This window comes from Macrotis lagotis, chromosome 2 (genome assembly GCF_037893015.1).
Source record: "Macrotis lagotis isolate mMagLag1 chromosome 2, bilby.v1.9.chrom.fasta, whole genome shotgun sequence".
NCBI lineage: Eukaryota > Metazoa > Chordata > Mammalia > Peramelemorphia > Peramelidae > Macrotis > Macrotis lagotis.
Genome location: NC_133659.1, coordinates 174,721,750 through 174,743,237, shown reverse-complemented (window position 1 = coordinate 174,743,237; position 21,488 = coordinate 174,721,750). Strand labels below are relative to the sequence as shown.

At 39.2% G+C, this 21,488-nt stretch overlaps 1 protein-coding gene across 8 annotated transcripts in view; it reads left to right on the top strand.

The window, feature by feature from the left end:
• MSI2 (musashi RNA binding protein 2) overlaps positions 1-21,488 on the top strand; it is a 518,635-nt gene that overhangs the window by 422,999 nt on the left and 74,148 nt on the right. For all 8 annotated transcript variants that reach the window (XM_074223649.1, XM_074223647.1, XM_074223646.1 and 5 more), the window contains exon 9: positions 19,660-19,774. In XM_074223649.1, the coding sequence (XP_074079750.1) occupies positions 19,660-19,774 (115 nt within the window). The remainder of the gene's footprint in view (positions 1-19,659; positions 19,775-21,488) is intronic.

Sequence of the window (21,488 nt, the reverse complement as noted above, 5' to 3'; positions counted from 1 at the left end):
TTGAATTCAGACTATCTGGGCTTGAATATTGGTTCTACCCCCTTAAAGTCTGTATGACCTTGAGTAAATCTTTTGGCCTCAGTTTCCTCAACTGTAAAATAAGGAGGCTGTTCTTGATGCCCTTTAATGTCTAGATCTATGATCCTAAAAATACCATATTTCAGGAACCATAAGCCCAAGGTTTTTAGGGATATAGCCCCCATCAGGTGCTTATTGAAAATGAACAGAGGGGCACTACCCAGGGCTTGAATTTATGCCAAATTTCTAGAATAGTGTCACTGTCACTAGGGAGGTGCCCCCCCAGGTGCTTGCTCTATGGCCCTGAAGACCTCAAACTGCGTCATTTGGGAGATAAGGCCCCAGAGGGTTTGGGGGTGGGGTGGGGCAGGGAGGAGCAGGGAGGCACGCAGAGTGGGAGGGAGGGAGAGGAGAGAGAGAGAGAGAGAGAGAGAGAGAGAGAGAGAGAGAGAGAGAGAGAGAGAGATTAACTAGGCTGCTGTGTTCAGGAGCCTATTTCTAGCATCCTTCTCACTTGTAAGCTAATTTTAGCCCATCCATTCTGCTTCCGTTGCCATTTATAAAATGAGAATGTCAAATGCAGTATTAAACAAGGCAGGATGAAGGCAAAAAAGAAAATGCCAGAGAGGCATTTAATAAATGAATCTACGTGTTTATGTGGGAGGGATCCACCCTACCACACAGTTTAAAACACACACATACTTGGAGCCCTCTTTTGTGGAGGCTCAAAAGGCTAAGGGGTGTGGGGGGTGTTAGAGAGAGGGAGGATTGTATAGAAGGGGGGTGCAGAGGCAGTGGGACTTCTGATGGTTTCTTTCTTTTTCTTTGTCAAAGGTTATTTGGCCCAGAGGGAAGCTGCCTTGGCTGTCTATATTGGGCAGAGAATGTTTCCCCCTCAGCTCATTTGTCCTTCACATGTCCTTGACAGCTAGCTTCATTGCAGGATTGCCCGGGAGATTATTTCCCTAAGGTAGCCAAATGGAAGTACTTCAGCCCCCTTCACACTGGTGGGGTCTAATGCCAAGCTGCAAGTGAAAGGAGTAGCTTGGAAGTAGGGGTTCAGGATCACAGGAGGGCAGCCAGCCCAGTCTCCTTCAGATGGCTTCCCCCTTTCGCAGGTTACCCTTATGGGAACCTCGTATTTTTGGGGATTTCTCCTTTTTCATCTGTTCTGATGATCCTTCTCATATGCTTAGTACTAACACTAAAGATTCCTCTTTTTTTCTGGTATGAAAGAAAAGAAATGGAAAGGAAAAGAAGGAAGGAGAAAGAGGGAGGGAGGAGAATGAAAGAAAAAAGAAAGAGAAGGAGACAGGGAGGAGAATGAAAGAAGAGAGAAAGAAGGGAAGGAGAGAGAACAAGACTGAGGGATTCCTAAGCTTAAGTCAATGTTGGGGGTGTAATGAAAAGTACAGATTCTCCTGAATTTCATATCACCTACCAGACAGTGTCCCCGAGTTGTTCTTCCCATCTTGGGACTCAAGAGTGAAAAAGAAAAAACAGTCTCTTCCTCCAAGAGCCCTTTCACTCTCTTCTCTTTCACCTGACAAGCAAAAGTTTCTGGAACAAATTCACCTAGCCAGGTGGGTAGAGATGGGAAAGAATGGAAAATGGTGGGAAGGGCAGAGAATTGCCACCCGAGCTGGGAGTTTCCCCAATTTCTCGGCTGCTCTTCTGTCCTCTCATGCTGAATGATCACATTCTAAATAAAAGTGGAACCATCCCCAGGACTTAGAGAATTATATGGTGTGGCAATGACCTATAAAGGCTCCTGGTTTGGATTTTTAGTTTTTTAATTTGTTTGTTTTATGGACCAGACCTGTTTTCATCAATGTAAGAAATTCCTTCCATTGATGTCGGCGGCACTTACAGAATCTTAGAGAGGTTAAGTTACAACAATGGGGTTGTTCAACATTGTCAGAAGCAGTGTTTGAACCCAGATCTCTGTGACTATGAGTGAGAACAACTCTCTCCATTCTACCAGACCTAACAATATTTTACAGACATCCTTCTTTAAGCAAGACTTTTCACACTTCAAACCCCTTGAGTCGACAGGGAAGACACCAATAGATAACATTTCAAAGGCCTCTCCTCACTGCAGCTTTGGAAGGTAGAAAGTGCAAACAGAAACTGAAATAACTAGACTGAGATGTTAAGTGACTTGTGTATAGATATGCTTCTAAGAGGTCTTTGGAGCAGAATTTGTACCTAAATCTTCCAACTCCAATATCAAGGGGCATCAAAGTGGCAGAGCCCAAGATTTGAACTGAGGCTTTCTGACTCCCAAGTCCAAAAATGTTTGCAGTACACCATGGATGAAAGAGATTAAAGAGCAGACTTTATTGGGGCAGCTAGGGGTGCACTAGATATAGACCACCAGCCCTGGAACCAGGACCTGAGTTCAAATCCAGCCTCAGACGTTTAATACTTACTTAACTATATGACCTTGGGCAAGTCACTTAACCCTATTGCCTTGTAAAAACCAAAGGCAAAAGCAACAACAATAAAAACCCAAGAAAGTATTTTGTTGTTATTTAGTCATGTTGAACTCTTCATAACACCATTGGGGATTTCTTGTCAAAGATACTGTAGTGGTTTGCCAATTCCTTCTCTGTTGCATCTTACAGATGAGGAAACTGAGGCTGGCAGGGACCTAATGCTGTATGTACTATGGCTCCACCTAGCTACTGAACAAAGAAAACCCTGACCAACAGATAGTTCCCTCCAGAATCTGTGGTCACGCTACCAATTACAATTCTCTACTGTTGACAATTCTGTAAAATGAAGGGGTTGAACTGGATGATAAAAAGTATTATATAGGTCAGCTCTAGACAATATGATCCTTCAGAGTTGCCCTGATCCACCAGATACATAGGTTATCTCCTCTCCAACTGTCACACACCTACCCTTCTTTAAATGGAAACTCTGGACCATCTCTCTCAGGAAGCTTCCCCCTTCCCCATCTTTACCCACTGGCATCAGTTTCTAGTCAAGGTTTATTTTTGAGGACCCCTCCACTCTTATTTTAGGAGTTTAGAGAGGTTATCCACCTGGGGTTGTACAGCACTATCAGAAGCAGTGTTTGGATCCAGATCTCTGTGACTAGGAGTGAGAACAGATCTCTCCACTCTTAGTAGCTAGCATTTACCTAGAAACTGTTTCCAGAGCATTTTCAAATACCTCATCTGCTCTCCACATAATCCTGTGAAGTTGACAGTATTATTATCCCCATTTAACAGATGAGGGAACAGAAACTGAGAGAGGTCAAGCAACTTTCCCAGGGTCACATAGCTAGTTAAGAATTTAAGGTAGGGCAGTTAGGTGGCACAGTGGATAAAGCACTGGCCTTGGAGTCAGGAATACCTGGGTTCAAATCCGGTCTCAGACACTTAATAATTACCTAGTTGTGTGGCCTTGGGCAAGCCACTTAACCCCATTTGCCTTGAAAAAAACCTAAAAAAAAGAATTTAAGGTAGAATTTGAGTTCATATCTTCGTCCTCCCTTCACCTTTCTCCCTCCCATGCTTCTATAATTGGTACCTCTCTTCCTTCAGAATTTTATTCCTCCTGTTACTTTCTCCCTTTGCTGATCATGCTTCCCTTTACTCTAAGCCCTGGCTCCCTCCCCAACCCTCAGTGCTCTGCTGTGGAGCTCCCCATTGCAGGCTGCCAGCTGATCTGGGCAGAGGAGAACCCTGATAATTCATCCTAATTGGGCAGGGAAAGGTCAGTCTGAATTAAGGAAAAGTCAGAGTAATCAAACTTTTTTTTAGAGAAATGAGATTTAGTCTCCACAAAATACTGAGAGTAACACTGCTAGCTAGGGGAAGGGATGAAGGATTATATATCTTAGGGAACATCAGTGCTTAAACAAATATATATGAATCATTTATAATTAGCACATTCATCCTCTGAAGGTAAATGCTGCTACTGAAGGCCTTTACTTTTAAGTAGGCTAATATCTCCCTTGTTTACTGATCAACTTACATAAAAGCCCTTGTTTAATAGCCATTTTTTGGGTTTTGCCCAGTACAAGGGCAAATCCAAATGAGTTCAAATTTATTAAGTAGCCTATTACCTGCAAAGGAAAGACAAGGTTTTTTCTATGACTTAGTTGGTCCAAAGTAACAGGGATTTATTGCTCTAGTTTTGGCAAACTTTGTGAGATGAATACTCTTACACAAGTGTCTGCTTGAGCTCTGGTGTATCTATCATTCTCCACAAGAAATAACTTTTTTTTGTTTTACTTTGTGAGTATAGAAGAGCTACTCTTGGTATCCTGATGACTCCTTGTTCCATTATTCTTTCATTGACTCCATACCATAGACATCTTAATTTTGTCCTTGAGACAAAATTCAGTTAATTTACACATACACACCAGTCAAGTACAACTATTCTGGGGAAAGTAAGTGGTTCAGTGGATTGAGTTTCATCAGAAAGACCCGACTTCAAATCCTACCTTAGATGTTTACTGTTTGATCCTGACTAGCTACTGAAACCTCTGTTTGCCACAGTTTCCTCATCTGTAAAATGTGAGGAATAATAATAACACCTACCTCTTAGAATTGTTGTGATAATCAAATATAATAATAATTAAGCACTTAACATAGCACATAAAATATAATAAGGGCTATATAATGGTTAGCTGTCATTATTATTATTATGTGCTGAGGAAAAGAAATCATTTGTTGATGTCTGTCACTTTACTTGACAGGTTCAAAGCTCCTATTTTCTCTTGTTAGTTCATTATGGAGAAGGGAGTCACCCCTACCTCAGCCTATCCCAGTTCCTCTCAATGATATCAAATTTCTCCAGACTTTTCACTTTTTCTTGAACCCCCTCAGATCTGAGCCTTTTTCTGCCTTATACTATTATCCACCCTTCCTATCATCCCCCAGCTAGAAAATCAGGAGAGCAACATCTATAATATCCCACCTCACCCCCCCCCCCCATATCCATGTGGGCAACTAATTGTGTCCACAAATTTGACCTCCTGAAGACCAGAAATGGCACCTCCATCCAACAAAAACAGTACAACCTCATCCTAAACCTTACTATCATGATGCCTATCTAAACATAGATGTTTGACTTACCAAAGTTAAGCTATCCTGTTCTCTTATGTCACTGAAAATTCTTAGGCACAGGGCCCATGAATTTGTGGGGCTGCCTCCCCATGAGATGTTTAAAGGCAGTTCAATATGATAGGAAGAACCAAAATTCAGAGGTGGAGGACTGAGATTTTTTTTTTAAGGTTTTTGCAAGGCAAATGGGGTTAAGTGGCTTGCCCAAGGCCACACAGCTAGGTAATTATTAAGTGTCTGAGACTGGATTTGAACCCAGGTACTCCTGACTCCAAGGCCGGTGCTTTATCCACTATGCCACCTAGCTGCCCCGAGGATTGAGATTTGAGCCTTGCTTGTCACTTGCTAATTGTGTGATCTTGGTGAGTCTGAGCCTCAGTTTCCCCTATCTGATAAAGGAGGCAGTAATGGCCCACTCCACCTAACTCACAACATAGTGGCAAGGGCAGGGGATCTGGAATTTGAAGGTTGCAGTTCCAATTTTGGCTCTCCTGCTCACTAGTTGTGAAAGCATTTATTAAATTTCAGTTATGTGCCCTGCTTTGGATTGTGGATACAAAAAAACAAAAATGCCTTTACCCTCAAGAAACTTACTGTCTACTGGTAGGAAATAACTTGGACTTGGTCAATATAATTCTATATTCAGATACCAGATAACTTGGGGGGGGGCAGATATGCTTTCTATAGAAGGTGGTACTTGAGGTGCCTTTGAAAAGGTATCCAGGGATTCTGAGAGAGAGAAAAAGGTAAGAAGGAAGGGTATTTCAGGCACGAGAGATAAACAGCTTCTGCAAAGGCATGAGCAAGAGAAGAGAATAGCAATCAGGATGGTTTATCTGGAATTTAGGTTTCTGAAAGGAGAGTAATGTGTAAGCCTGAAAAAGTAGGGTGGGGATAGACTGAGAAGGGCTTTAGATGCCAAAGCATTTGGTATTTTACCCTAGAGGAAATAGGGAGTTATGGGAGCTTCTTGAGCAAAAGAATGGCATGGTCAGACCTGTGCTTTAGGAAAAACAGTTTATGGGTCCAGTGAGTTAACATGTGTAGCCTTTGCTGGACTTGAATTAGAGATGACCCAGAAAACTAGGAACAATTCAGATTTGAAATAGAAACTTTTTAGTAGTCATTGTAAGTTTCTCTTGCTTCTTCTGGTCTGTCATGAACTTTTGAATCTTCTTTATCAGAGCCTTTGCTCTAATGAATGTTTTTATTGTCTTTAAACAAGGCAGCTGGAGCAAAAGCTTTCAGATCAATAAGGTTCTCATAAAAATTTCAAGCACCTTCATCCTCCCTTCAAAGTCTCATTTTTCAGATTTACCAGGTGTAAAGAAATCAGTTCAAGGACTACGCTCCCCTGGCCTGGGTATGTCCTGCAGAAGACTGGGCATGGTCTCATGCTGAGAATTGGCTGAGAATTTCTGATAACATGTGATCAATTCCTCATACTGGTTTATAACAGTCTCCACTCAGCTCCCCCTTTAGAATTTATCAATCAGCTGCTCAATCCACATTCATTTATTACTTATTATGTATTACTTACTAGGTGCCAGACACAGGGGCTACTAAGCAAAAGGTAAAATCGTAGCTTACATTCTAATGGGGAGAAAAGGAATAAATACAAGATAGGTATCAGGTATCCTTAGAGAGTAAGCTGAGTCTTGGAGGAAAGTGGTGATTTTAAAAGGAAGAAGGAAGAAGGGAGAGATTTCTAAGCATAGGGCATAGTTGAGCAAAGGCAGTGAGATGGGAAATGGAGCCTTCAGTGTGCAGAACAGAAAAAAGGAAGCTAATATAGCTAAATTATAGAGAGTGAGAAAGAGAGTGACACATAAGAAAATAGGAAAGATAAGAAAAGATTAGGTTATGATAAACTTTAACTGTCAGAGGAATTTAGAATTTACATTTAATATAAAACAGGGAATCATTTGTGCTTATTGAATAAGGTTGTAAATGGTGTAGCTTCTTTTTTTGTTCTTTTTTTTTTGTTTGGTTTTTTAGGTTTTTTGCAAGGCAAATGGGGTTAAGTGGCTTGCCCAAGGCCACACAGTTAGGTAATTATTAAGTGTCTGAGACTGGATTTGAACCCAGGTCCTCCTGACTCCAAGGCTGGTGCTTTATCCACTATGCCACCTAGCTGCCCCCTGTAGGTTCTTCTTAGAAAAAGTAACGTGTTGGCTCAGTGGATAGAGCTCTGGGCCTAGAGTCAGGAAGACCTGAATTCAAAACCGTCCTCAAAGACTTGCTAGTTATGTGATACTGGACACGTCATTTAACCCTATTTGCCTCAGTTTCCTCATCTTTAAAATGAGCTGGAAAAGAAAATGACAGACTATTCTAGTGTCTTCCAAGAAAACTAGAAAAAAAGGGGGAGGGCAACAAGGATCAGACATCACTGAAAATAATTAAAGCAAATGGATATGTTGAGTTTCAGATTTCTCTGGACATCCAGTTTGAAATATCCAGTACACAACTGGTGATAAGGGACTCCTACTCAGAGAAGAGATTTTTTTTTGGTCTTGGGATTTTGTAGCTTTGTATCGTCCCTTTTCAAGTTCTTGGTAAAAGATGTAAATGAGTATTTTTTTAAACTGGTTCTGAATGGACTGTCACTTCTGAGCTGATTATTTCTCTAGAAAAAATCAGATTAAACCACTGCAGCATCTTACCACTTTTTTTTTTCATTTTAGAAAGGTTTTATTTATTTTCAGTTTTATAATTTTTCCCTCAATCTTGCTTCCTTCCCCCCCAGAAGGCAGTTTGTTAGTCTTTGCATCATTCCCATAGTATGCATTGATCTAAGCTGAATGTGATGAGAGAGAGAAATCATATCCTTAAGGAAGAAACATATAGTATGAGATATAGCAGAATTATATAATAAGACAATTTTTAAAAATTAAATTAAAGGTACATAGAAAGTCTTTGGTCTTTGTTCAAACTCCACAATTTTTTCTCAGGATACAGATGGCATTTTCCATCACAGATATCCCAGAATTGTGCCTGATGGTTGCCCTGTTGGTATGAGCAAGTCCATTAAGGTTGATCATCACTCCCATGTTCTGTTAGGGTGTACAATGTTCTGGTTCTGCTCATCTCACTCAGCATCAGTTCACACAAATCCATCCAGTCTTCTCCAAATTCCCATCTTTCCTGGTTTCTAATAGAACAATAGTTCTTTTTTTTTTTAAGGTTTTTTCAAGTCAAATGGGGTTAAGTGGCTTGCCCAAGGCCACACAGTTAGGTAATTATTAAGTATTTGAGACCAGATTTGAACCCAGGTACTCCTGACTTTATCCACTATGCCACCTAGCTGCCCAGAACAATAGTTCTAATAGAACAATAGAACATATACCACAGTTTGTTAAGTCATTCCCCAATTGATGGACATTCCCTCAGTTTCCAATCCTTTGCCACCACAGATAGAGCTGCATGAACATTTTTGTACAGGTGATGTTTTTACCCTTTTTCATAATCTCTTCAGGGTATAGACCCAGTAGTGGTATTGCTGGATCAAAGGGTGTGCACATTTTTGTTGCCTTTTGGGCATAATTCCAAATTGCTTTCCAGAAAGGTTGGATGAGTTCACAGCTCCACCACCAAAGTATCCCAGATTTCCCACATCCCTTCCAACATTGATCATTGTCCTTTCCGATCATATTGGCCAGTCTGAGAGGTGTGAGGTGGTACCTCAGGTAGCATCCCCCACAATCCCAGTAAAACTAACCACCACCAGCAAATATAGGTATGGAATTCACAGATATTTACAGTCAAAAATTACTTTCAGTTGTTCATAACTTAAAGGACAGACCCATGTTGGTAGTGGAAAAATTTAAAGATGGTCAATTTTACAATGAAACACAAATTGAGTCTTTATTTAGTAAAATTTAGTGTTTTCTGCTCTTTCCTTCAAAAGATTTTTATTCTTCCTTATCCCAAACTTAAAGTGTGTCACATGGGACAAATCACTTAACCTCTCCAGGCCTCAGTTTCCTCCTCTGTAAGATAAAAGAGTTGGATTAGGGAGCTTCAACAGTTCCATCCAACTCTAAATCCGTGATTCTATTACTAGGTACTCTCTTCTAACTAAATCCTGTGATCTTGTGATATGAGATCTTGAACAGAAAATATTTTGTAAGCAGCAAAGCTTGCAAGGTATTATGCCTTACCTACAAATCTCAACCCAATATTGTACCTACTCTTGAGTTCTCAGTAAAAATTTGCAACTAGTGAAAAGGAAAAAAGGGAGCAGAGACAAAGAAGGAGAATGACCACAAGTTCTTATTATGTATCTTACTTATGATTTGTGCTTTAAAGGGAAATGTTACAACTCCCAGGTGGTTTTTTTTTTGGATAATTCACTCTACTTTATCTCTACCTATTCCCTCTCCTGTGGAAGGAGTATGTAAAATACGCCACACATGTCCATATACATACACACTGAGTACCAATGAGATGTAGTATGGTGTAGCAGAATTAGTGTTGAACTTGAAATAAGAAAGATCTGGGTTTTAAAATTCTTCTTAAACCTTAAAGGATTAGATAAATGACAGATATTACTATTATTACTACCATGAACAAATCACTTCACCTGCCTTAGCCTTAGTCTGGTCACACATGAAATGGGGATGATAATAATACCTCACTAGTCTAGTCTAAGGCTTAAATGAGATAATGTGTATAAAACAGAGGTAAACACTTGCAGCCTTTGAAACTCCTGAGTTTGGTCTGAATAACATTCAAATGTGGGAAATATTTAACAAAATAAATAACAATAATAAATATACTTATATAATATTAATATATTTATAAACAATAAAACATAGATAATATCACATTTTAAAACTAAGTCAATATGTACCTCAAAGGGATCCTTAGATATGATTTAATGGCCCCCATTCCTATTTGAGTTTGACACCACTGATAAAAACACTTGGAAACCATAAAGAACAATAGCAGTGTTGGCTATTGTTTTACTTATTGTGGATAGAGAACAAAACTCAAGGGCTGGAACATCTGGGTTCTAGTCTGGTTTCTGACCCACTGTGACCCTGGGTCAGTCACAGAAACCCTCAGTGTTCTAGGCAGTTCTACAAATTACAGAAGAGGTCCCCACCTTCATTGTAGAAGACATTTCCTTGGCCTTACTACATTCATTAGACTGATGAAATCAAAGGTGCACTCTGTGACCCTCTCCCTTATTTTTATTACCACATCTGGTTTTCAAAGCAAGGAATGTATCTGTGGAGTGGAAGTTTGAAATCAATCCCTTTATGCATCTGGGGAGGTCTAACATTGCTATTTATTGGACACATAATGGTCGTTTGTTCCTTCTGAACATTATCTCTGGGACCATGTGTTTCTCTAAGTTGTGAATTAAAAACTTACTTTCCTTATACCAGTAGTTGGCCATTGGTTACCCAATGAGGTTCCTTACAAAGTTGTTTTTTCCTTACTATGTTAAGCCAAATGACATTTCTTTGTTAGTTGCAAGTCCTTCAATCAAAGAGGACTGTTGTTATGTTCTCTTGTTCTTATGAACTATTGCTATGGGAGAAGAAAGAAGTCTGATGTATCAATGCAAGGAACTTTGAAACCACAACCTAAAGATGCTGCATTCTCCAGGACCCAGCCTCCCTTTTTTTTTTCCAGAAACATGCTTTAACAGATTAACTTGACAATGGATTTTGCTTGGAAATTGATCATGGGTGTTTTAACATCAGCTTTATTAAAGCTTGGACCAGGGAAAATGGGAGATGGCATACTGGCCAATATGACCAGAAAGGACAATGATCATTGTTGGAAGGGTTGTGGGAATTCTGGGACTCTATTATATTGTTGGTGGAGCTGTGAACTCATCCAGTCTTTCTGGAGAGCAGTTTGGAACTATGCCCAAAGGGCAACAAAAATGTGCATACTCTTTGATCCAGCAATTGATCCAGCACTGGGTCTATACCCTGAAGACATGATGAAAAAGGGTAAAAATATCATTTGTACAAAAATATTCATAGCAATTCTGTTTGTGGTGGCAAAGATTAGAAATTAAGTGAATGTCCTTCAATTGAGGAATGGCTTAGCAAACTGTGGTATATGTATGTCATAGAACACTATTGTTCTATTAGAAATCAGTAGGGATAGGAATTCAGGGAAGCCTGGAAGGATTTGCATGAACTGATGCTGAGTAAGATGAGAAGAACCAGAAAAACACTGTACACCCTAACAGCAACATGGGGGTGATGATCAACCTTGATGGACTAGATCATTCCATCAGTGTAACAGAGATAATTTGGGGCTGTCTGCAATGGAGAATACTATCTGTATCCAGAGAAAGAATTGTGGAGTTTGAACAAAGACTATTACCTTTAATTTAGAAAAAAACTGATATCTTATTGTCTGATCTTGCTATCTCTTATGCTTTAAGTTTCTTCTTTAAGGATATTATTTCTCTCTCATAACATTCAATTTGGATCAATGTATACCATGGAAACTTTGTAGAGAATGGCAAATTGCCTTCTGTGGGGGGATGGGGGAGGGAAGTAAGGTTAGGGGGAAAACTATAAAACTCAAAATAAATAAAATCTTTATAATTCAAAAAAAAAAGAAAATGGGAGATGGGAGAGATATTTAATAATAGCCACCATATTGGTTCTCTTTCCCTTCAGTTCATTACCCTGAGTTTATCATCATTCACACCCAGAACCAAGTAACAATAAAGAACTAGGCAAACTGCTCCTATGATACACATTTGGCTAAATATAATCAAATCCCCAGCCCTGTACCCCCCTTCTTAAAGTACTTTTAGTCCAATGCCTCCCCAGAGCTTCTGTGCCAAGAATCTAACCTACTTATTTCTATAGACCAGAGAAATTGTACTATGGGAGCAAATGCTTGGGTTTATTTGTTGATTTGGTCTAGAGAGAGTTCTCTTTTTTTTTTCCTTAGGTTTTTGCAAGGTAAATGGGGTTAAGTGGCTTGCCCTGAGGCTGGATTTGAACTCAGGTACTCCAGATTCCAGGGCCTGTGCTCTATGCGCCACCTAGACACCCTGGGAGAGTTCTCTTCTAGTGAACATGGTAATTTATTGGTCACTTTTGCCTAGAGAAAAGCCAATTTGGAAGGGAAAGGGGAGCAGAATCCTAACTTTAATCACTTGAAGTCAATCCACTTTGCAGAAAGAGGCAGAAGGAGGAACAGGCAGAAACTTACATTCCCCATTGGGGAAAAAAACAAATCAAATAGAGCAGGTTTATTTTCCTCCTTTGGTCAATTCCATCTTTGGGGCTAGGATAAGGTCTAGAACTATAATTTCTTTGATTTAGGAAATTCCTCTAGCAAAACAGGTCAACACTCTACAGCTTAAAGTCTTAGAGATGCCTTGAGCCCCTATGAGGATTAAGTGACTGACCCTGGTCTAACAATGACAAAAAGAATGTAGGTGCAGAATATGCAAGAATTGCTTAGAGGGAAAGTACTTGCAGTGATGATGATAACTGAAACATTATTAAAATCTGAACTGTTGCTCACAATTGTCTAGATGAACACTGATCCATAAAAACTCCTCAGTTTTTAAATAGATATTGCCATCCCAGTTACCCCTAATCTTCAAGCTATGTGGACTAGAAAACTTTCAAAATACGGCATCCTAAAAGAAGGAACAGGAATCATGTGAGAATAGAATGAGATACATATTACCCTCATGATAGGGAGTGGTACCAAAAATTTTTGCTCTCACTGAGCTTACAGTCTAACTGGGGGAGACAACATGGACATATACCAGCCTATACAATAATGTGTGAATATATATATATATACATATATAAATACATATATACATTTAGGAATATTAAAAATATGCAAAATAGTTGAACAATTGTTTTATCTTATCTACATAGCCATTTTCAGAAAATTAAATCTAAAATAATAATAGCAAGGCTATGATTTGTCCTTGAATTTTGAAACAAAAGTTAAAAATTTAGCTAATTTTATTATATTTTATATTGCATTGTATTTATATAATGCTAGTATCATTATATCTATATTAACTAATAAATTTAATGTCTATATGTATTATATTACATTATATATCTGTATAGAATATAATATATTTTGGGGAGGGGTTTGGAAGGCAATGGGGTTAAAGTGACTTTACCAAGGTCACACAGCTAGGCAATTCTTTAGTGTCTGAGGTCGAATTTGAACTCAGATCCTCCTGACTCCAGGACTGAGGCTGTATTCATCACACCATCTAGCTGCCCCTATTATAATATATATTTTTAATGTTTTTTTGTTGGTTTTTTTAGGTTTTTGCAAGGCAAATAGGGTTAAGTGATTTGCCCAAGGCCACACAGCTAGGTTAATTATTAAGTGTCTGAGACTGAATTTGAACCCAGGTACTCCTGACTCCAGGGCCGGTGCTTTATCTACTGCACCACTTAGCCACCCCATATATTTTTAATGTTACTGATGATTAAGAAACTCTCAAAATCCAGAGACCTAGCAGAAGAAATCCCAATCCTGAAGGAAAAGAATGAGGTCTTTGTTACTCTCTTAATCTCATTTTCTTTGGGATTGTCTTGAAGATTCTTGGGTAGAGCCTACAGAAATGTGAGCTCATTTTATTTACCTGCACAATAGTCTGCCAAATGGTAAATATGAACAAACAACTTATAAAAGGATGATGAGAAGAGATGAATTAGGACAGCAGTGACAGAATAATAACAATATACCTTTGTGTGGTACCCTAAATTTTTTTTTTTAGTTTTTAGTTGGGGTTTTTTTTGCAAGGCAAATGGGGTTAAGTGTCTTGCCCAAGGCCACACAGCTAGGTAATTATTAAGTGTGTGAGACCAGATTTGAACCCAGGTACTCCTGACTCCAGAGCCAGTGCTTTATCCACTGCGCCACCTAGCCGCCCCGGTACCCTAAGATTTGGCCAGGTCCTCTCCATATGGGAATCCTTTAAGATTCTGAGAATACACACTTCCCATTTCACAGATGAAGATACTGACACTCTAAAAATTCAGTTATTTGACCAGGTTCTCACCTATGGACTTAGAGTGACTTGCAAGAGTGTCCTGAATCCAAGTCCTGTATGCTGTCTCTTTCACACTTGTGAGGAATTTAGGATCATGTTTAATGATGAAAAGGACCTTAGGTCATAGTATTCAACCTTCCTCATTTTATAATTGTGTAGACTGAGGTAGAGAGAGGTTAAGTAACTTGCATAATGTCATATAGGTAGTAATAATGTTAAATCCAGAATTTGAACCTAAGTTCTCCTACTGTGGGGGCAACTGGATAGAATAATGGATAGAGTGCTGGGTCTTGAGTCAGGAAGATTCATCTTCCTGAGTTCAAATCCAGCCTCAGATACTTAGTGGCTGTATGACCTTGGGCAAGTCCCTTCTCCTTGTTTTCCTCAGTTTCTTCACCTGCAAAATGAGCTAGAGAAGGAAATGACAAACCATTCCAATATCTTTGCCAAAACCAAACAAATGCAAAAAAATCCCCAAAGAGTTACAAAGAATTAGACATGACTGAAAAAAAAAGGCTTAACAACAACTATTGATGTAGCATCTGCACTATACAATTCTTTTGGTAAAAAATCTTTCTTTCATCATTTTTATTCTGACTTTCATCCATTTAGTCTGTATTTCTTTAGGTTTTCTGTGTTTTGACTTTATTTTTCCTATACTTCCTGTTGACACATCCAAACAACCACAGCACCCATACAATACGCTCCCCAACCCCAACCATAAAGAATCATTGTAACATTTATCAAAACTCTCTTAATAGAATAATTGGAATTGTTGGTATGTTGCTTTCTCTTTCACAGTTTGTTCACTAGTAAAAGAAAGGAAGGATCCAGGCCTTGACACTGATAGTATGGCACCCAACTTATGGTTGTATTTGACTTGAATGTTGTTTCCTTTTCTTGTCATTTCCTGTCATTTTTCAGTTACATTCAATACTTGGTAACCGCTTTCAGATTTTGTGTGGCAAAGATACTGGAGTGATTTTCCATTTCCTTCTCTAATTCATTTTACTGATGAGGAAACTGAGGCCAACAGGGTTTAATGACTTGCCCAGGGTCACATAGCTAATAAGAGCCTGAGGTTGGATCTAAAGTCAGATCTTCTGATTCCAGGCCCAGGGCTTTCCTCCACTGTCATCTTTTTAGCATTGTTTTTATTTATATTGTTGAAGCCATTGTTCTGTCTTTCCTTCATTCACTCCCTTACCTCATACATATCTTCCTACCTCTGAGTTCTTCACATTCATCATTCTTTACAGCATTGTAATATTCTGTTATATTCACATAACATAATTTATTCAACCATTCTCCAATCAGCAGGTAGGTATTTCGTTTCCAACTCTTTGTAATCACAGGCATGAATACTTTTGTATGCAAGTTTTTTTTTTCCTTTTAAAGCCTCCAAGATGGGGCATGGTTGACATGTGGCTAGAGTACAAACAGTTTCTCTTGGCACCACGTGGAAGGCAAGGTCACTGGCTGTGCTCAGAAGACAAGAATGAGTTTTTGGCAGAATTCACACAGTTGAGTGCTGCTGAGAGAGATGGAGGGAAGTAAAAGGAGCTTCCCCTGAAGTTCAATGCATTTAACTGAGGAGCAGGAAGAGTAGGTGGTTTTGTTTAAAATATTCCTATTACAGTCGGTTAACCTTCATGTTACCTAAATGAAAATTGTATAAACCTGAAATTTTCGTTGATCAGGTTGCTTAGGAACAAGCGTAGGGTTTTCATAAGACAATGCAATAGACTGTCACTGATAGGGCTATTAGGAAAGGAGCTGGTTTGCTATATTATTCTCCATTTCGGGGTCTGAGTTAGGTAATTATCTGTTTGCATGTATGGAGCACGCCCACCCTTCCTCAGCTTGTTAAGAGTGGCAGGGTTCATGTAAATGGTGTTCCCTGTTGAAAATAAACAGTGGGACCTCTACCCCAGGACCCAGGAGAAGAGGTATATTTCATTTTCTTTAGAAATTGTGGGTCCAGAAGCAGACAACAATGAGAGAGGAATAATGGCAGAATTATCTTCAGTATACCAAAAGGTGCAACTCCTCTCTCTTCTAGGCTGATAGCCTTTGGGGAGACAGCAGCCAGAAATATCCAACATAATGCCTCATTTAACTAGCATCATTGGGGAAAATCTACCCTTCCTAAAACCACCCCACCAAATGCCAAAGCTTTTCAATTCTAACTATTTGGAATGCAAATCTTCCTAAATATCTTAACACAGTATTGAAAAACATAATCTCTGATCAATGACCAAATGATCTCTGACCATGACTTCAGAGGTCTGATGGTAAAGCAAGTTTCCTGCCCCTGGGCAGAGAGATGGTCATCTACAAATACAGAGTTAGAATAGTCATTGTCCATCATCAGAAATGCTGATGATCAGCTAGTTGATCCAGTGGATAAGAGTGCCAAAGTAAGGAAGACCTGAGTTCAAACCCAGCTTCTGACATTTAATAGTAGTATGACCCTGGGCAAGTCATTTAACTGTTTGCCTCAGTTTCCTCAACTGTAAAATGAGTCAGAAGGAAATGATAATCCACTACAGCATCTTTGCCAAAAAAATCCCAAATGGGGTCATGAAGAATTAGAACTGAAATGACTGAACAAAAACAAACTTTATTTCATTGTTACAAGATAGAAATTTATTTGGGAGTGAAGCGTGGTGTTGGGAAGAGTCAGAAGTTTTAAAAATTAATAATGTTTTAAAAAAATAAGATGCAAAAGTGGAATGAAGCTCCTAGGTCTCAGTGGGATCTATCTAATGACAAGTTGTTAAAAAAAAATTTTGAGCGTGTTATAGAGCTTCAGTTGCAAGTTAAACTAAATAGCTTCTGAACATGGTATAGTGGTTGGGTGGTGAACTTGAAGTCAGGAAGACTTGGACTCCTATTGCTCATGCCATAAATATGACTGAGCAAGTCAAGTCAACATTTATTAAGCTCTTATTTTGAGTCAGGTTCTGTGGTAAGTGTAGAGCTACAAATACAAGCAGAGAGTTCTTGCCTTCCAAGAGCTTCCATTCTAATGGAGGAATACTATTGTTGTTGTTCTCCAGTCATTTCAGTTATTCCTGATTCTTTATGCCTCCATTTGGGATTTTTGTAGTAGTTACTCGAGTGGTTTGCCATTTCCTTTTCTAGCTCATTTTATGAATGAGGCAAATAGGGTTTAGTGACCTGCCCAGGGTCACGCAGCTAGCAAATGTCTAAGAAAGGATTTTCATCAAGTCTAGCACTTTATCCTTTCCCAGGAATATCATATATAAAAGGAATCTTTCAAAGGGGAGGGAGTGATCTAGGAACAGGGAGTTGGTGGTAGCAGCTTAAAATGAATTTACTGGGCAAAAGAAACTTTTGTGGCATACATGAGAAAGTCCTTTATATCAAGAGTGCTGCTGAAGAGGGAAATCACTTAACCTCTGAGATTTTTGCTTCCTTATCTATAAAATAAGATTGGATTAGAAGATAGTCTCTAGAGTCCTTCCTAACACTAAATCTACAATCCTGTGAACATGTATCATATACATTCTTGTCTTAGTGTCTTTTAAAAATAATTTAACCTTTTATTGATGATTCAGGGTCATCATCCTGGCCATAAATTGTGTTGCCTTGTTTTCCAGGATTATTAAAATGTGCTTCTAAGTTAAATGGTTCCAGACTGATTCAGATAGTTTTTGCTTTACATAAATTTGCAATACACAAATTCAACTTTACAGAAAGAATTCTGAAAGAAACCCTCTTTCTATAAACACACCAATGTTACTGTACAGAGTTGTTCTCTCTCTCTCTCTCTCTCTCTCTCTCTCTCTCCTACCCCTTGCCTTGATGCAAAAAAAAAAACAAAACCTCCAAGTGAAAACAGAACAAATGGGCAGAGAGATCTCCACAGCTATTGTAAGATCATGCCTTGTATTGAGATCTCTGGGAGTGAGAGAGAAGACCCGCTCCACCCACCCCCAGGCCCCTTGTGTCTGTCTTCTGTCTGTCCACGCTTGAATACCCACATATCTGTCCCTATTCCCCACATGATGCCATTCTCTCCTGTCCAGCCCCTATGTGTCTGCTCCTCTGTATATTCCTCTTAATTCCATCCAGGCTCCCAGATAGATCCTCGTCCCTCATTTGTTCTTCCTCCTATTTTCACTTTTCTTCCCCTGCCCCCCCCCCATGCACTTGGACCTCATGCCAGCCCTCTTTCTCTACAGGTTGGCAGCCACTATTCTACTTCTCCCTTCCTCCTTCCTTTCTCCACATCCATGGGCAAATTCAGATCATGTAAAAATTGCTTTACATAGAGATCTGCAAGGAATGAGTTCACTTATATAAAACAAGAACTGTCTGTGTAGTCAATAGTCCCTATTTTCCTTTCTTTAATTTTGCTGTTCCTTGCCTTATACCTGGTCCTTAGAGCCCCAGCCTGCTGACTGGCTGCTACCTAGTCACTATGGGTTAGGAAACCAGGAAAATGAATTTTGTTAGAACTGAGCAGTAAGAGTTAAATAGACTGAGTTGGCTACTGGGACCCTCTCCTATGACATAAGTGCTGACCTTTGTATCATCCCTTTGGGATGCTCATAGGACTTGTTTTCTTCTGTGTTTCAGTTAGGAAAGGTTTTCATATAAATAATTGGTGAATAAATGGACTGATAGGATTTTCAGGAACTTCAAAGGTGGAAAAAAATGTACAGAAAGAAGTTGAGAGTGACTTTGTGGTAGCTCAATATATGTAAGAACTCAATATAAAATATAAAGAGTACTACCTACTTTAAAACTTAGATTCTTTTTTTTTTAGTTTTAGTTTTTGTTTTTTTTTAGTTTTTTTGCAAGGCAATGGGGTTAAGTGGCTTACCCAAGGCCACACAGCTAGGTAATTATTAAGTGTCTGAGGCTGAATTTGAACTCAGGTACTTGGTACTCCTGACTCCAGGGCCAGTGCTTTATCCACTACGCCACCTTGGATTCTTCTTAAACTACATTTGTTATTGAACTGAGTGGATTCTGGAATAAAGTATTATCCATTCTGTTAAAAAATAAACTAAAAAGAGTTGACGAGGAGAATTTTGGAGGCAAAGGAGGAAGATGCAATGAAAAGAACACAGTTGATGCTTTAACTTTATAAAGAATGATTGGAAGTAGGTTTCAAGGACAGGATTTCTTTGTTAGCACTTCAAACTATTATCTTCGATGTACTGTTTCTCTGATTCCTCCCAAGCCAGGGGTCTTTTTAGGCTGTTTTGTTAGAGGACCATCAGCCAAGGCATCCTTTCTGAGCATGTGTATGTCTTGTTAGCTTCCTCTGCCCCTTGATTTCATCTTTGTAGAGTCTTCCAAAGCAAGATTTACACAAGCAGTATGTTTTCTTAAATATTTATTCTGCAGGCCATTTACTCTACTTTAACTCTTTTTACTTGAAGTCTAAGGAGCTCAGCTAAAAATAACCTTTTTCTTACTCAGACCGGGTCTGCATTTGACATTTCCTTGGAATTAATTAGCATCTCATTTGTATATTTTTTTCCCCCTCAATAGGTAGAATGTAAGAAAGCACAGCCTAAGGAAGTGATGTTCCCACCTGGGACAAGAGGACGGGCCAGAGGCCTCCCTTACACAATGGATGCTTTCATGCTAGGCATGGGAATGTTAGGTAAGTCCAGGGGATGATAGGAGGGCTCGTTTGAATTGGGACAGGGTTCCCCTGCCTACCGATGTCGCCCATGGTGGAGGTTGGCTGCCATGTCTTTGGCTTAACTTTTCTGGGCTACAACTCTACTTTCTAAAAGCAGGAAGGGAAAGTGGCAGTGGGGAGAAGGGGGGGGCAGTGGGAAGGATCTTGTCTATTTAAATGATTAACATTTTTCTTGGGATATCAGAATTTGCATTTAAATGGATGTTTTAAATAGCCTGTTTTTACTCTTTATTCACACCAAAAAAAAAAAAAATGATGAAAGACAAAGCATGTTTGTTCTGACTAAAAGCGATCTCTCCTAGCTTTTAGAGAAATTGAGATACATATAATGCCCCTTCTCTTAAAGGTATCTCTGACAGGTCCACATAGATAATTGAAAATCTTGCTGTTTAAATGGCAGGCAAGACGGAGAAAGCAGTGAAGATGCATAATTGTGTAGGTCGCAACAATAATTAGAAATTTCAAGGCAAGAGAACAGTATGTTAGCGCTGGTTATTGTGTGTCCAGAAAATACTAATTAAAATGGGATAAATGGTACTTAATGGTAAAATTCCATTCAGGCACAAGATCTGTCTAGTTTTAATGGGTTTTCATTTGCTTTGGCTAAGAGTCCCTTCTCCTCACAGCCTCTGATAAGCTCTTTATGTATTGTAAATGGATTGCTGTTTAAACTACTGCTGGCCTTTAACTTTTAAAAATTCTCTACCATTAACCAACTAGTTTCTAGAGAAGTCTCCTTGGAAGAGGTGGTGGGGGTTATAATGGAATAAAGTTTGGACTTCTTGTCAGAAAACCTTCACTACCAAAATTGTGACCTTTGGTAAAGTCACTTAAGCTTCCGCTCTCAGCCTCAGTTTCCTTATGTGTAAAATGTGATAAAAAAAAAATCTTTGCACTGCCTTCTTGGAAGCATAAGTTAGAGCTGGAAGAGTGGACCCTAGAGGTTCTTCAATGCAGCCCCTACACATTAGGCATAAGAACTTTTGCCCTAAGCCACATAGGTAGCTAGTGGCACAACCAGGATTTGGATTCAAGCTCTAGTTTGCTTTCCATTTTATCATGATTTTTTATCATGATTTTTATTTGTGGAGTGCTTTGTAATCTTTAAAGTGCTATAGAAATGTGAATTCTTAGTAGTGTTGTTATCTACTTTGTTGAAACTCATGACTGATTTCCATTTGACCATCCTTTAAATCTGTATAGTCTGTCCTCCTAGGTTTTCTTCCTACCTATCTGATTGTTCCTTATCATGTTCATTTGCTAACTCATCACCTGTGTTCTGTCTCTAACATGTGAGCATACCCCAAAGTTCTGTCCTGGGCCTTCTTTTCTTCTCTCTCTCTCTCTCTCTCTCTCTCTCTCTCTCTCTCTCTCTCTCTCTCTCTCTCTCTCTCTGTCTATCTATCTATCTATCTATCTCTTCCCTCTGTCTCTTTTCTTCCCTCTTTGCCCTTCCTCCTCTTTCTACACTCCCTCACCCCTTTTCCTCTTCTCTTTCCCTTTTTCCAGAGAACTGATCAGCATCTATGGTTTTAATTATCATCTTTATGCAAATAATCCAAGATCTTTATATATGAGCATTGTTTCTCTCCCAAGTTCCAGTTCCACATCAACAACTATCTATTGTATAACATTCTGAAGTAGATACAAAAAGAATAAGCAGTTATGTAGA